This window comes from Sturnira hondurensis, unplaced genomic scaffold, assembly GCF_014824575.4.
Source record: "Sturnira hondurensis isolate 20B ecotype Veracruz unplaced genomic scaffold, ASM1482457v3 Scaffold0004091, whole genome shotgun sequence".
Classification (NCBI taxonomy): domain Eukaryota; kingdom Metazoa; phylum Chordata; class Mammalia; order Chiroptera; family Phyllostomidae; genus Sturnira; species Sturnira hondurensis.
The window spans coordinates 177906-196264 of NW_028076722.1; the positions used below are offsets into that span (position 1 = coordinate 177906).

The window sequence follows — 18359 nt, forward strand, 5'->3', positions numbered from 1 at the left end:
TCAAGAAATTTTCACAGACTTTCCGATCCTATTTTAGAGATTTAGCACAACCTGAATACTGAACCCTTTAATGAAGGGTGCTTTGTCTAACAAAAGGTTCTATTGGTTCCAACTAAAGCTGGATAATCAGAACAGGAAATATTGGAAGGACACGTGAGTGTTTCATAGAACACAAGGCAGCTTGACCTTAGTAGGGTCTGGGACCACCCACTCTTTCATTCCCTCTGGGCCTTTCACAGTCCCTCTTGACTTCTTTTCTCTGAATACCTATTTCATTATTCTCTGCAGTTTTCCTTTGTATCCCTGCATACCACCCCCCAAGACCCCATAGTTCATGCATTTTATTACTAAGTACATGCAGAGACCAATTCCAAATTAATGGGCAAGTGAAACAGAGGAAGCTAGCCTAAGGCAGCAACCGTCAAGCTGTAATCACCTCTGACCAGGGGCACAGGGTCATGTGGTGCAATAACATGGCTATCTGCCAAGTCCTCTATTGTTGTCAGAAAAATCACTAGTGTGGAGCAGACTCCAAAGCTAACCAATCACATGAAGCTTTCAGGTTTCTACTCTCATACCTGCACAGTTTTATACCACAGTTATGACTAAATGGTAAAACTTGAAAGATTCAAACTGTTTAATCTCCTTTTCCTTGTAGGTATCCCCCTCAGTCCTTACTGAGTTTAACTTTATATTTCCATACATTGTAAATAATTCTAAAAATGTGGCTGTTGTAATGTAGATAAATATGCAAAGCATTCAAAGTATATAAATGCATGGTGTTTGCATATTTATACCAATAAATCAAACCACCCTAACTTTAGAAAAACAGCATATTACATGTACTCCCCCACCCATTGAAATGGTGTAATAATATTAAAATAAGCCTAACTGAAGCCAAACAGTGCTTCTGATTTGAATGGACATAAGTCTTAATTGTTGCCTCAACTTTTAGAGCATTTCTTGATCAAAGATATGATGCAAAGATAGCAGCAGCAGGACGTAAATGTGTTTAGGATCATACTTGAACTTCCTATTCCTAAAGCTCAAATGTCTGGCTAAATATGTACTGTGTTTATCAGCTCTCTGATACAGTTAGGGGAAAATAATTTTATCAATGATTGAAAATATGAGGGACAATAACTCAAAGAATTCCATGTCCTGAAAGCTGGCTGGAAAGAAATGTGCTAAATATTGAGGTTTGCAAAAAAATATTCTGGGAATGGATTTTTCCAAAATTCTGCTTCATTAAGAAACACTTAGAAATATCAAGGTCATCAGAAAATATAACTGGGAATTTTACATGAAATATTATGCTCACATAAGGATTTCTATGTCCAATTTATGCCAAACTTCCTCCAACAGTGACCAGCACTCACAGCTTGGAGTTGAATGAAAAAATACTTGTCATGATCATAAGCATTAACTGTTTTATTATAATTTATTTTCTTTCAGACCCACCACCATTCAAATAATTAACACAACCATAATAGCTAGAAGAATCACCCCAAAGTTAAAAATTCTAAAACATGTTCTTGATGTTAGTTGTTACATTGCTACTGATCCGTGATATGGCCACAAAGGTCTTATTCACCAAAGCCACTTTGATACAGAAGTTTGCCCGAGAGAGGTTGCCTATCTGTCTTTTCAGTTAAAGCACAGCAGAGTGTTTCTCCTCCATTTAAGCCTTCAATCTCATGCATATTTTTAAATGTCTTCTGTGCAGGTATAAAACAATTTCTTTGAACTCTTCCTTGTGAACTATTTTCATTAAAAAAATTAAATAGGCTGTGTGTGCTCCTTCCATTTACCTATCAAAACTCTTGCTTTTCTCTCTCTCTCTATGACAGGGCCCCCTCCCAAATAAAAAGGTTTCTATTGGTAATTGTTACCCAGTGACTGCAAATCTGTAAGTTTAAGTTCCTTTGTTATTTTCTTGGGGGAGTGGGCAGTGCATACATGGAAGAAGCAGTGAAATATAATAAAGACAGCAAGCTTTGAAGCCTGAAAAAATTTAAATAGGCTGTATGACATTCATTTCTTATCTTACCTTTATGACAATAAATTCAAAGCAACCATGGGCAGTCTTCAGAATGATTATCACGTATATGTAATGTTTTCAGTTTAACTCCGTCTCTTCTGTAGTATGAGAAATGCCTTTGGGTCAACCAGACACATCCCCACACATGCCAAAATTAGTGTATGTGTAAATATAAATTGGTTAGATACTATTTTTTCATCAATCTTTGTCACATGCAGAAATTGAAGTATTCAAGATTTTTGCTGCTTTGATGGCATGATTTTCCAGTACTCATTCCAAGCTTCTTTTATAATCATTATTCGTATGAAGTCATTCAACTTGGAAATAATTGCTTGCCAAAACTGAGTTTCTCTGGTGAACCACTCAACACAGCTTTAGTTTTACAAAGAACACCATTCTTTGTGTGCTGTTAATCTTGGCTTAGAAACACCACACATTATCCTTTCCACGTGAACAGTTCAGCTCCTGTTCTCTTAGTTATACTTTGGGACCATTAGACTTACTGCTGGAATATAAATGTGAGTCACCTAGCTGGTGACTCTTCGAAAATTGTCCATGTATAGATATATGAACTCTCTGCTCACAGCAACATTTAATGGTTGTTAAAAATAAATGTGAGGACTTCGCAGTCTGAAAACCTGCCTCATATAGGAAAAAATTGTTGGCATTTTATTACATGGAATCTTGTTAATCTCATTTTAACCCTGACATTAGTAGCTATGAGACCATGTTCTAATACTTGAATAGAAGTTAAATTATTCAAATAAATCAGTGCTTCCTGAGAAAATACTAAGTACTTAATTCTAATCTTTATTTGCTCTTTTTTAGTTCACACTTCTGACAAGCTATTAACAGGTCACAACATGAAAATCTGATAAATTATAAATCCAGGTATTCAGTGGATTATGCTACAGAATACAAAATAATTTCACTATCAAGTCATTTTCTAACCAAAGTTACATAGAAACCATCACAATGGAACACTACGTTGACATAATATGGACCTAACTTAATAACACAAACTGCTAACGAGCTACATTGCCATTATGACAAAGCAAATTGAAAATGCTTTCCCATTCCATATTCACAATGAAATCTCCAAGGGCAGAGTATTTTCCTCTGTCAAATCCTAGTGAAGTTATGTCTCCATATCTTCCAAATTCAGGGAAACTGGGTCATGGATAATTACCAGGCAGGACATGTTTGTAAAGGTGTCCTGCTCATGAGAATTCTGTATAAAAATGAAATTATTTTATGCTGAAAATATAACACATCAAGTGAATGACATGGTACTCCATCAAATTAGAATAAGGTCATTGAAACAAAATTATGATAAAAAATTTGCAAGAATTTGAGAATTTATAACTTTTAAGTATATTTTTGAAAGTTTGATGTTAAAAATACCATAACTTGCAGATAACTTACACTATTTTTAGCAGAAAAATATACTGTGAACCTATTAAATTTTGAGGGTTTATGAGGTATGAATGGATAGATATTTTTGTGACAAAAATATATTTTATGTTCAAACTGATTTACCGACAGGAAAATTGCTCAATCATATGTGGTCTTATTATAACCTTAAGAAAATTTTCTGACAATCAGACAAGTGAATTTCATTGTCTAATTTGTTTCTTTCCAAGTATGCTCACAATTTTATATGCACAAAAAGTGGTGGGAAATTCTGACTTTAAACTTATGAATTTATTCACATATATACGAATACACACCCATGTGTGTACTGCAAATTTAGAGTGCCTCTCTAAAACATACACATGATGCAGGAATGCCTGCTTTAACGTACCTTGCAAACACTGAAAACTAAACAAAAATGCTTTTACTACTGCTGTTTCTTATTGTGTGATGAGAGAGTAGGAAAAACGATAGCACACACTATCTTCTTCCCCTTAAAATAGAAAGTTTAAAAAGGCATTTCCCTTCTTTTATTGTTCAGATGACTCAGGTGCAGAAGAGAGAATCTTGAGAATTGGAAATAAAATGTAGTTTTTAAAGGAGTTGGACACAAAATGAGCATGTCGTATTAAGCTGTGTTTTCAAAATGATACATAAAGGACAAAATGAACTGAACACATGCAATTTGGGAAACTGTTAGAGGATCCACACAGTAGAGAAGATACAGAGTCAAACCACATCAGTGAAACCACTTTTATTTTTATTTTTTCCACATAGATAACTTCGTGTCAGCTACAAAAATCATGAAATGAAGAACTGATCCTGAAACTGCAAACTCAAAATCACTGGAGTGATAAACAGGGTTCCCCCAGAGGACTGTTAGAAAAAATAACCTGTATACCATGAATTGATATTTAAGTCGTAAACATGTCATATATTTTAAAATAATAAATATAGAACAGCATAGAGAAACTAATCGCATAAACAGCATGAAGTATGTTTTATTTTTAAGACAGATGAAATTTCTAGGCACAGTTTTAGGCATTAAAGAGGACACAGAGGCATAGGTTAGTGTGCGCTGCTCTGTACAAAAATACAGTCTGAATAAATTACATTGCTAGCCATACAATTAGACGTCACTTACCAGTCAGTTCATTTGCATGTTTAATATACAGGTACATGCTAATCCATATATATCATTTATATTTCAAACACATAGGTCTCTCTATATTTGTCTTTAAAATTTACATGTTGAACTTACAAAAAGCTAAATAGTTGTGCAAGAAATCCAAATAACTAGCCCTGCTGAGTACTTTTTTGCTATACGTGTATCTCTCTCTCTAAGATAAACAGTGGGTTTATAGTTAACAATTTTGCTTGTAAGACAACATCAAACAAACCTAAAGCTGCAAAGACATAGTGTTAATGCAGGTGAAAATTCACTTGTGTTTACTCTGAAAGACAAAACAGTATTTTAGATGAGCAATGACAACTCATGTTGTACTGAGCTTGTTAGTAATGATGAAACACTTCCAAACATTAGTGATGGTAGAAATTAGAAATATAGCACAGGGCTTTTCACTGGGAAGGGGAAAGGTTATATAAGATATCAACTTTTTAGTAAACTGCAAATTGTGTGCCTTAGCTGATAACATAGTCTTGTCATATTGACAGAGAATGGAAACTTGAGAAAGAAGACTTGAGATGTGATATTCCAAGAGCACACTGCATCCTCTACCAGGACTAAGAAAAGTGCCTCATTGATGTCAGCACCAAAGTACTGTTCTTTCATTATTCAGGAATAAAGAGGTTCTCTCACAATAGAGAGGGCTTAGTAGCCAAAAATCCCTTTCCAACAAATATCGTATTTCTCATGCTGCTCTGACAATATGTAATTAACTGTGAGACAGTCTGGCCCAGATTTTACTATGTATATTTCTCAAGAAAATTGCTTCAAAAGATTCTATAATACTAACATCTTTCTGGAAAATTTTCACTCATAGTTTCGTAGGATTCTACATAGAAACATACATTTTTATAAAGGTTTCTCTCTAGAATGTATTTAATCACTTTTTTCCTGTCATTGCTAAAATAAGAATAAGCCTGGTACTTCATATTTACTTTGTGATTCTATAGAAAAGTCAAAAGATACGAGATTTTTTAAGCATTTGAATAATAAAATATGGTATTTTTTCTGTTGTTTTGGCAACAGTTTTAAGACAAGCTGAAAGCGGACCTCTGCTTCGGGAGGTAAAGTAAATTATTAAATACTATTGATGTGGTACTGCTCTTAACAAATTTTGCAATAGAAGAGAACATAGGTACGTTTTAAATGATTTTTCCAATGCTTCTTTCTCCAAGAGGGCCAAAACCAGGACATACTGTTTTAGTGTCTTTGTTAACAAAAATAATTATTTATAACTTTTATATTAGAACTGTATATTTGATATAAAAATATGTTTATAATTAAACTATCCAAATTTGTATATTAAACAGGATGGACAAGTTTGCAGTGTGAGATTAGTTGCACACTTATCCCCTATTATTGGTATTTCCTTCCCTCTGAACAGTCAACAAATGATTCTCTTAACACAAACCCATCATAATTGTGTGCACAAAACAGTTAGCCCATTATTTAACATCAGAGGACCAGGTGATAACCAGATGAATTCCACTCCTCTACTGAGACATTTAGACATTTATATACTCTATTACTACTCCTGTATTTTTTAATAAAGACATTGAAAATACTTGAAAAAAGCAGCCTTCTATTTTTAACAAAATAATCATCCTAATTGCTACTCTCTTTTGAACTACGGTGCTTACAGAAGAATCATTAACTTTCAGATTAATACCACTTCAATTTTTCTTCTTATACAATTCTATTGAAACTTTCCAGGGAAACAGTAGAGAACATAGAGCAAAAGCTTTAATGTGTACTTTTGTACGGTAAATAAGTGTGCATACCGATCTAAGCCTCTTAACAACGTGTACAAGGTTAGTGTTCAAATCACACCACTAGAGCAAATATTAACCTTATGTGTAATAGGCAAATGCAAGTGTAGGACTAGGGAACAACTTATTACCATTTATGGCCCATCTATAAAAGTATTTAAGCTTGTTACATATGCACAATTATTTGCTGTAATGTTTGGTGAGTGATTTAACGGGTACTTAGGACAAAAGCAACTCATGCATTTTTCTTTCTAGTTGCCCCAGGGAAAGCAGAGACTCCCAATTTTCCTCATTCTAGATATGGCTGAGGTACAATTTCTAACCACATAATGAAAAGCACATTGTCTCCAAGTCTTGACTCCCTTCCCAGGGAAATGCTGATTGCCAAAGCATAACCTCCCATTAAAATGAGTACTCTTGAAGATGGAATATGTACCATTAACCACTTACATTCAGAACTCCCATTAGATGCTGATGGGTAGTTCACTATTCAAGAGCTCACTCAAGCAAAAAACCAATGGCAACGTAGTCACTGGGTGGGAAAAGCAGGTGATAAGGACTCTAACAGTAGAATCCTTGTCAGCACAAAGGGGCTTCTAAATATTGCTTATGCCAGCTGCTCCCCTGCAGGCAATAGGAGATTCAGGCATTTCTCTTTCCAACTAGTTTCTCACAATGGTTGCTGCCATATATACCCTTCGCTTGTCAAGAAAAATGACATGAACATACTGGAAGTTTGCAGCATTTGCCTATGTCTAATCAGCTCTCTTAATTTGTGCAGGTCCCTAAAATGGATGTAAAAGCTGGTTATGATATTGACAGCCAAAAGGCAAAAGATATTAAATCAACTTAGCAAACTGCTTCACACTCCACAAGTGTTTTAGAAAATAGTGAGTTAGAAAAGATGCAGATGCAATCCTTGTTGGATATTCTTTCCCAACTTTGAGACTATTGGTTCTAGTAGTAGTCTTCGTAGTTCTTAGGGTTCAGGCAATAGAGGATGGCACCCCCAAATGAGAATATAGTTGCACCCCATGCCAGGCCATAACCCCAATTGAACTCATGGTAAATTTTCAAGCTCACAGTTTCAATGAACTTGATGGGGTAAAGCACCAGGCTGCAAACCTGTAAAACAACTGAAAGAAAAGCAAATCAGAATTAGAGAAATGCACTTATAGGAAATAATATAACATATAAACACACATAGGTATGAGAATTGTTTTTAACCAAATAAACATAAAAGGTAAAACATCTGAAGCACTGATTATTCTAGAGGGCATATACTTTAAAATAGTAATAATGTTTCTTTGTTTAACACTATTTTCACACTATACTAAGAATTACTCTATTAATAATTAGTAAATTGCCATAATAGTTTTTGACAAAATAATTACTGCAATATAGTAATTTATATGGGCACACAAAGTAGTAATTCTCCCATCACATACACTTACAGGGGTGGGCAAAAGTAGGTTTACAGCTGTACAAATAAATAATACAATAATGAATAAATAATATAAGAATAAAGTCTTGTGTTTCGTGTACTCACAACTGTGAACCTACTTTTGAGCACTCCTGTATATAATTATTAGCATTACAGCAAGTGGGATGCTAGTTAAGTGTTCACTTACATAAAACCTATAAATAGGTCCCCAAGGATAGTGGCTCTAAGTATGGGCTAAAACTCTTATTATTTATTTATGCTCGAGGAACTGGGGAGTTCAAATTCATTTGTACTTATGAAACTGGTCAACTTGTGATTCAAGATGTGCTTTTGTTATTGTTGCTTCTCAATATCATCTACCTCAGCCTGATATTGCAGTGAGTCCTATTTTGATGAAACTATTTTCATTCTTTTCCTCTTATTCAGTCCATGCTCCTCATCTTTAAAAGGGGGTTCATCTTTGTCAAGAAGCCACACTCAGTTATACCCTTTCTATTAATACAACAGGTAACATTTAGATATTTAATCCTTAGTCATTTTCTAAAAAGAATTAAGTTGAAGGCAGGGGATATAATGGCACCGGAAAACCTAAGCTAATAATGGCTACTACTATAGAGCACAAAATTTGGCCCTCAATTCTTAGTTCATTCTCAGTTAGAGCTAAAGAGGAAATGTGATGAGTCATAGATAATAAAATAAAATGAGCTTATTAATCAGGAAGGAGGGCTTTAAAATATCTAAATAAAGTGGTATTGTTCTGTGGATATTTTTATACGAGGCATGGGATTACATAAGAGATGATGTCTTCCATCCAAAATCATAACTTCCTTTTGAGTCAACTATTATATCATTTCCATTTTATAAATCAATTTACTAACTGTAATAGAATTTATGAGATATATCTGCCTCATTCTCTACTATATGAAACAGATAATCTCCTCCCTGATATATCTGGGACACAGTCCTATGTGACAGGAATTGGCAAACTACCAAATCTGGTCTGCTGTTTGTTTTTGAAAAAAGTTTTCTTGAAACACAGCTGGGCGTACTCATTCATGTACTCGAGGAATTGCAGTAGAATCCATGTGTCCCACAAAGCCTTAAATAGTTACTATCTGGCCCCTACTTTTAAAAAGTTGGCCAACCCCTGATATAGAAAATACATTTATGGTTCAAGTGATTATTATTTAACTCATCCTAAAAGTACTGTTAAATTCCAAAAGCACAACAATGAAAATGTAAACAATTAAGAAGTAGAAGAATAAAGTTTGATAAAATACAAAAAATACAGTTTATTACATTTTTAAAATGAGCAATAAGGTGAATAGTATGCTTAAGTAAACTGGAATTTTGTGCTTTAAAGCTTACTCTCATCTGTTCTCACTACCCATAAAAGATCATTATTATCAATATGATTATATGTTCCTAGAAAGTCTGTATAATAGTCATCTATCTCTGATATAAAACTGATGAAGTACAGAAAATTGATGAGGGCATGATTCCTCAAAATAATTACTTTCTATAAAGCTCTAACTATGAGTCGGTGACCTTTCTGGAACCTGATATAAGAACTCTAGACATTTCTGTCACGCAGGTCAGTAGTTCCACATTAACTATTGAAAGTGAATGGATAAATGGAATGGATAAGTCTCTTTTTTTATGGACAGGTCCATAAACGGAGACTCAGCATCTGAAATAGAAATCACACCTTGCTAGTAACTTAAAAATCTCAGAAAAAAAGGGTTAAGTCACTGTTAGGACAACTGATAGAATATTATATAACCCATAATATTTTCAGCCAGTAACTACTAAATGTGTATAAATTTACAAAATTCAGCTGGCTTATGTCTATGTGAAAGGGTGTCTTCACGTTTTTCAATGTCTTAATACTCACAAGAAGTTAACTACTATCAACTGTGAATTATAGGAGAAAAAAATTCCAAAGTTATTAGGTAAATTTGAAAAAAAACCCGTATTTCTCCTTAAGGTTTCTGTACTCTGGTCAGTAGCCAAATTGTGACCGATCCTGGCAGGATAGGACTGAAATATGAATGCGAATTAAGAATAACAATTCATCTACTCATTCAACAAGTTCATTCAATCAATAAATATCTGAATGTTTCTAAAGTGATATAGTTTAAGACATTGGTAACATAAGTGCTACCACCATGGGTAGGCAGTCCGTTGTAACTAAATGCAGAATATGGCAGGTATTGCACAGGGACATACAACTACAAGAAAATAAGTAAACAAGACAGGATGCTATACTCTTGGATAGAGAGTTGAAAAGATCTTCCCGAGGAGGAGACATTAGAGCTCAGACCTGAATGAAGTGGGGGGTATAGGTGAATAGAGTGGGGAGTGACCAATATGGGGGGGGAAGAGGCAGTGCGAAGCTCCTGCCGTAGGAGCACACTGGGTGAAGTGAAACCTCAGTAAGGATGCTGTGGTTGCAGTACAAAAAACAAGGAAGGGAGTGAGTGGCATGAGATGATGAAAAAGACAGCCAGGCATGGACCTGTGAATTACGGTCAGGGGTCTGGATTTTATTCTAAGTGTGACAGGCAGCTGCTAGAGGAGTTTGAGTAGAGAAGTAGTAACCAATCTGAGATATATTCTAAAAGGATTATACGGATTCTTTGGTGAACCTACCAGTCCCTGGAGTGAGGTGTTTAGCTAGACTGCTTTTAATATTCATTTCAGTGTGTTTTATTTAGCAACTATTTGGCCTCCATGGTATAATATAAAAACTTAATGTTCCTCTAGTGGAAAAGTAGAAATATAACTCCATTAGGCCCCACGGGCATACTCTCCAGAGCAGCTTTCTTAGAGATAAAACTTTATTGTGTTGTAGCCAGATGAAAATTATCCTAAAATGCTTTATGCCTGTGAATTATTTTACTCTCTTTGGAATCACTGAGAGAAATGCATGCAATAGCAAAATTGAGAACAGATATATATATATATAATCCTGCACTTGCAAATAAATTTCTCCACCTAATAAAATACATATATGGAAGCAAAAATGCCTCCCTGTCTTTTGGAGATTCTGCAAAGGAAACAAACCTAAAGGGCTGAGAACTCAATAAAATACCACCATACTACCATCCTGTCTTACTTTACCATCAATAGGCTCTGGCTGTGGTGATCTCTATACTGTAATTCAGAAACCACAAATGTGAAGTTTTATAATATTTTAGAATGTGAAGGGAATTTGAGGTTCATTTTAATCCCCCATCTCACTTTTTTAAAAAGAGGCAGCAAAACTACTGACTGTGAAATTGTGCCGATAGGAGCAGGAGCAGAAATTACAGGTGATAATTCCTTTGCTATGGCTAGTTTTCTTTATGGGGATGTTCTGCTATGTTTTCAATACTGAAATACCCAAAATATTCCATATTGGAATGTTCAATATTTTCTTAAAGGACATATTTCAATGTTTCAACAAACATTTATTGGATGCCCACTGTGTTTAAGGGAAAGAGAGTAAGTCAGATTGGCCATGGGTCTTGCCCTTTGATATTTCTCACTGTACGTATGTTCACTTATAAGCCACTCGTCACATGTTTACTGACTTTTAACAATATTCTAATCACCACTTGTGCCTGGGGACAGGAGGAAAGGCTTTAGGGATGAAGCATCAGTTGAACTGGTTCTTGAAGGACAGACAGGACTTGATCAGAAGAGAGAGATGACTTTTAAGAAGAAGCAGCAGTTTGTATGCAGCTGAGAGGCATAAGAAGGTGTGCCTATGGAAAATTCACATTGGTGGAATGAATGGTACATTTGTATGGAGATGTTTGGCTCAAGCTACAACAGGCTTAATGTGTCATGAAAATAATAAACTGGTTTCTATAGGAAGGCACCTCACAAGTTAGTTTAGTTGAAGATGCTGTTGGTGCTCTGTCCATATAGTCCCATCATCATCGTCACTCCAGCGTATATCAACCTGACTTGTACTTGTCAGTACCTGCACTTCGTTGCCTGACCATTGATTGGGCAGGCCTGGCTACTCATCATCAATAGCCCCCCCCCCAGTGATTCTCAGAACTTGGTTTATTAATCTCACCCCTACGCCCCTAAGTCCTTCCAGTGAGATAACCCTGAAGTGTGTGTTCTACAGTGGTTTTCAGACTTTTTTCCCCAGGAAGATTAAGCTCCAGCTGCTTACAGTGACAACTGGTTTGATAATGTACTCTTTATTGGCTGCCTTCCCTTCCCTTTCTCACTTTCATTATTTCTTTTACCTTCCAGATAAAGTACTTGCACTTGAATCCTTGTCTCAGGTTCCACCTCTGGGAAAACCAAGGGGACAAGGGACAAGAGCAGATTTGTATTTTAGAACTACCCTTCACCTGTTTGCATGTATGACACACTATACGTGGAAGGGACTGGAGATGGACAGGCCCCTAGGAGGTTAGGCAATGAATGGATACCTGTGTGCAGTGATGAATGACTAAGATGGCATCAGTGTGAAAGGAAGAACTGGGAATGTAAAGAAATGACTGGATTCTAGGAGAGGGAAAGAAAGAAGTCACATAGCATTTTAAGTCAGATGTTATCACAGAAAAAGAAAACAAAGTAGGGGAAGTAAAAATTTGGGGACGGAGATTATTCAATTCATGAACAGTTATGTCTTCAACTGAGGCAGTGATGGTGGTTTATGAGAGGCTACAGATTTACAAGATAATTTAAAGAGAGAATTGATAGGACTTAGTAGCTGATCCCTAAATATACCGTGTACATAAAGAAAATGATAATTTGGAGGATAAAAACATTTGCCCATGAAGGGTTAATATGAAGTTATCACCTTCTTTTTCTTTATAAAATTTATTCTATAACTGCTAAAAGTCATCATACATGTGAAATTAATTATTGGCAGTGATACTGTTAATTGTTCTGGCCAAAGGGTAGTTTAAAATTGGTAAGGTTCTGTGAATGAAAGAACATCTCTTTAGTTTGAAATTTAAGCTGGACATTAATTTTCCTACCAAAATCTAGACTCATAATACCTCTAACCATCTCACTTTGTTACAGGGTGCTGAGGAGGCTACAAAACACAAGTGTCTAAGCAGAGATAGCTGACAGACTCAAAGGGGTTGCAGGACGCTGAAAAAAATTATCATTTCACATGAAGTCATTCACAGGTGGCTATTTGCAGCTATAAGAAAAGAAACATCATTAATGATACAATCAGTGGGAATTCTGTTACTTAAAATCCAAGTTATGAAAGAAAGACTGGGAATTTTCTGGCATTTCTATTAAAGGCCTTAGAAAAAGAAAAGAAAAAACATACTCCTAACTCCCAGCCGGACATAAAAAGATCTGCAAAGCCAGACAGTAAAAGACTCAGGAAGACATAACCCCTCTAATTTCAAGGAGTCTTACATGAGAAGGGGATGCCAGTTATCAGAATCTTATCATATATTATCTATCACTATTAGTCACATGATAAGAAATATCGTGTGGTCAACTCTACTGGAAATGTGCACAGCGTTTACCATGTGCTACGGTTTGATCATGCTGCACTGATCAGTTTGTGGTCTTTATGACATCTCAAGCTGCTGACTTCCTTCAGGTGTTGCTCCTAAGAAGAGATGGAGTAACTGGAGTTACAGGATGGGTTCCAACTGCAGCACACAACCGGCAGCTGAATTCAAAATTCAAGGATGATTCTGCACCTTTCTCTAAATGTTATATGTACCCAAGTAAAGATGACTCGTGAATCCTCACTTGGGTTAAGGAAGATAGGTACCCTGAATTGAAACCCTGACTCTGCGTCTCTTACCAGTCAGATAACCCTGGGGGAAGTACTTAACCTTTCTGAACCTATTTCTTCACTGATAATAGGGGAAAAGAAATACCTAATCTTAAGATTGTTATTATCAAAGATTGGGTATGCTAAGCATTAGCAGTGTGACCTATGGTAGGTGCTGAGTTACTTATTATCAACATTATAGATAACATCTCATTCTGAAGTCTAGACTTCTAGGACTACTGACTGAGAGACATGTGGAACATGGGACAATATTTTGGATGGGCTCTTAGCTCTCCCAGCAACTATTCAGGCAGGTAACAAGCCCATCCTAAATTAAAGACTTCGAAGAAAAAGAAGATTTACAAGACTAGTGCTCTAACCCCTGAACTATGGAGCCCTCACCTGAAAAAGAGATTAAAAAAAAAACCTCTAAAACCTCTTTGGCTGGCTTTATAATACTTAATCACCAGCTTTTAGTAAAAACCCTTAGAGTATGTTATCTAACACCAAGTATAGTTACATACTGTAGGTACCCAACATATATATGTTAATGAATGAAAACAAGCAAAACTGAAAAAATGAGCTTTGTAACTATTCTTTTTTGAGCTTTGTTGGTCTTAGCTATGTGGTCCCATGAAACTTGCTGCTTCATAAATTGCGAAGAGAGAAATCGGTTAACAAAAAGAGAATTACAGTTAGCTAGCTATTTACATGGCTTTTTTTTTACCCTATCAGATGATAAGCCATGTAACGTAGTCATCTTTCCATCATTCATTCAACCATTTCTTGAGTGACTCAGTACTGGGCACAGCACATGCTACTGAATTAATGAAGTAAATATGCAGTCTTATGCAGAGATCTTTCCAAGTGGCAGTGCTATATGTGTTTTGATTTTATGTGCTGCATGTCCCAGCAGAAGAAAAACAGTATTTCTTTGTTGAGAAAGACAGCACTCTATGTGTGTTAACACCATGATAAGGCTTGGTATTATTTGCAGAAGAAAACATTTTGAGAAAAGAGGAGAAATATGGACCATTTTAAAGCAGATCACAATGAATACAAAGGGGAAATAGGCCCAAATACATATTTACGAAGAATCAGTAAACTGAATTACAAGTGAGACAAGTCAACCACTAGAATAAGTATGTTTACTACGAAGCAAGTAACATAAATGGCCATGATTTTAAGCTATCATTATTTCAAGTAGGCAGATTTTCCAACTTTGTGAATCTTAGGCCCAAATCAATAATGGGTTGTTATGTGTAATGAATATCTTTTCCAGAAATCAGCTGCGGGTAACTTCTTAATGGCTTTTGTAAATGGAAGAGAGAAACCTTTTCATGACATGTTTCAAATAACCAGCAAGTTTTACTTTGCTTATATGCAAAGTGAACACTAAACTAATGGTTGTTTAAAAAGAAAAGCTTCCATACATGCAGTGTCAAAAGAGAATAAGCCAAAGTAAATCTAGCACATGGCCATTTTTTAAATGTGGCAGTACAATGCTCATTTTAGGTCTCAGTGGATAGAAGAACACTGCATGAATATTGCTGTAGGAATTCCTTTCATTATTTTATAATTTGCTAATGTTTGTGATAGCTAGGGCTCAATCAAAGTCTGTTTTGAACAAATCCAATACCTTTGACTTATTTTCATTTAAAGTATTTTTTCTATCACAACCAGTAGTTATTTTTACATTTTCATAAATTTTGCTATACTTGGGAAAATGTACAGAACTTTTTTGAGAGAAAAACAACATCACAAAATTGAAAATGTCCAGTTACTTTTGTAAGCATGTTTGAAATAGATGCTGTATACAATAACGTTCTTTATAGAGTCTGCATGTGCCATTATGTGGTAAATTAAAGACTAAATGGGATAATTAACTGGTAGCACAATAATATTAAGATTATTTTTATGAGAATGCTTCTAATATCTCTATGTTGTCCTAAAATTAGAAACACCTGAGTATTCTAAAAATTATTTGAAACTTAATTCCAGTTTTAAAGAATGGCATATCCCTTCTGAACAATTTATCAAGGCATTCTATTACAACAGATTAATCACTATGTTAATAAATCCTAGCTGCAAAGATAAACTTCTAGTACAATTAAAATATTTAAATTGTTCAATTGAGGAAACAAAAAGAGCCATGGTAAATCCATAAAGCAAGAAATAAACTAGAGAATAGTGATGGAATCTTCAGAAGAATCTTCATGTTGTACTATGTTTCACAATAGAGACCTTCTATTATTACATAGGAGATTAACAAAATATTAATACTATGGTCACCACCTAAGACTTTAAAATATTTTTTTTTGTAATGGTGTTTTACTGGGTCCGGAATAGGCACCTAACAAACAACTGAATGAATGAGTGAGGGAGTTAGTAGTGATAAACCACTAGATCCACCACTATAACTAATATGTGACCTTGAGCAAGTCACTGAAGAGATCTGAATTAGTCATACTTCCACATTCCTTCAGCCCTATGGACCTTCATTTTTACAATACTTAACATTCTAATCAGTCTTCCTGGATGGGTATAAGAAGATAAACACAAACAGCAGGGGGCAGCAGAACACTTCTGACTTTACATTTTTAGCTTAAACTACCCTTCAAATCCTCAGACATCTCATCTATTCCTGTCTTTAAACAGCTTTAAAAAAAATCCACCTAATAGCCTAGAAGGTTCTGTCAGTGTCTTCATTATTGACAGTCACAGGGGCTTCTTTTACAGTCTTCAAATAAGATATGACTGACAGGATACATTGAAGGCGCTTCAAGAATATTTTGGTTTGAGTCAAAAAGGAAAATGCATTCAAGGTCACCCTTATAAATGGAAATTGAAAACACACAAAATAATGCACTGGGCATTTAGTCTTATTAGGCCCTTTTAACAATAGCTCTATGACTTTTAGTTGAATGTCCCTTTTACCTTGGTTGATATTTTTAATCACAGAGTGCTTCATAAAATGATGGTTGTTAAATTAATGAGTATGCCACTGACCTCATACAATCCAACTGTCTGATGGATCAAGTTATACATTCTAATTTTTCACTAGAACCATGTTTATGTCCAAGTAGAGTTATACCTTTAAGGGTACATATACTGGAATTTTCTTTCAGTTTCATGCCAGAAATAGTAACATTACCTTAAGATCACCTAAGGGTCACTCAAAGGAGTGAGGGGATACTGGATGTGAGAAAACACTTGGTAAATACATCTGTTGTAATTCCTAAGGCAACATTCCTGTCAAGAACTATTATTTATTCACCTTTAAGAAGTTAGAAATTACCATTGTGCTCTGCAAAATGCTTAACACACTAAAAACTGATACCATCATAAACCTTTAGCTAATTTACCTTCACATACAATAAATGCCTCTCAATTTGTATGTAATGCAGCAACTACATACTGCTTCTGCACGAGGATAGAACTGTTCATGCAACGTTAATGCCAGTTTGGAAGTAATGAATATATTTACCTGCTGCAAAAAGCATGACAGCAACAGGTCTGTAGAAGCGCCTTCGTGATCCCACGCAGATTGAAATCAAACCCACCAGGAATGCAATGAGAATGATGGCAGCACCGCCCAAGAGTAAAGCCAGAGTAGCAATCTGCCAATCTAGAAAGAAAAAAGAAAAATGTTGCTTTTAAGCAGCAAGTCCTCAAGGAATCGAGAGAACTAGGCTCAGGAGCCTGCACCTCGCTGCTGCTAAATATGATGTGAATTTACTGCATGCTAAGCATCCAGTGGGGTTTGAGATGTTTTGCAACAAAAATTACTATCAATGTCCTCATTCATAAATTTCCTATATTAAACTCATCAGTTTTTAAACCAGGGGTGTGCTATGCTTTCCTTCCAAAGACATTCTTTTAAGCATTCATGTTCAATTTAATCCCCCCTCCATGACCTATTTTCTTTATTATTATTATTATTATTATTATTTAATTTGCAATTGAGCTATGGTATATACAGTTCACAAATCTTAAGTAGAGATCTGTGAACTTTAGAAAGTAGAGAACTTGATGAATTTTAATATATAGCATATGCCTAAGTAACTGCCATCCAGATTAAGGTACAGAATATTTCCATCACTGGCTACTGATGGGCATCTATCACATGGAGTCATTTCTCCTGTTCTTAAACTATATAAAAATGCTTTGAACTCTTTTGTGCCTGGCTTTTATGTTTCTCATATTCATCCATGTTGTTGCTTGTGGCAACAATTTTTTTTAACTGCCATCTTTTCTTGGAAAGCGGAACTTCTTGGAAAGCGCACGTGCATGCGCATGCACACACAACAAAAGCAAAAACAAAACAAAAACCCAAGTTCTCATTTGCCTTTTCCCCTCCTCCCCTTCACTAACCTCCCCCCCCAAAGCAAATTAGCACCAGGGGTATTTGTTGTCCCTTAGTTTTCCTCCCCTCTTTCACTTCATTCTAACCTTACTGTTATATTCACCAGCACAGGGAGCCCAAATGAACTCTAGCTGATTAGTGCCTTTCTTCATTTATGCATGGAGACAGTAAGCATAGACTGACCCCTTCCCAGCTGCAGGCCTCTGTACATGGATACTTTAAGAGTCTCCCACTCCCTGAGTAAAACATAAACCTCACTGAAATGCATTTGTGATTCATTTTAAAATAAAGGTGTAGGCATAGCATGACAGAAAATTGGCCCATTTTCCATTCCACACGAAGAGTAACATGTTCTCTAACAACAAGCAAAGTGAATATATGA

The 18359-nt window shown here is 35.5% G+C and overlaps 1 protein-coding gene across 1 annotated transcript in view; it reads right to left on the reverse strand.

Moving 5' to 3' along the window:
* Positions 1-4194: 4194 nt before the first annotated feature.
* Positions 4195-18359, reverse strand: part of TMEM47 (transmembrane protein 47) — a 29941-nt gene continuing 15776 nt past the window's right edge. Inside the window, exons 2-3 of the mRNA XM_037043457.1 lie at positions 17099-17239; positions 4195-7545 (exon numbers count right to left, since the gene is read on the reverse strand). Coding sequence (XP_036899352.1) covers positions 7367-7545; positions 17099-17239 — 320 coding nt within the window. The 3' untranslated portion in view covers positions 4195-7366. The remainder of the gene's footprint in view (positions 7546-17098; positions 17240-18359) is intronic.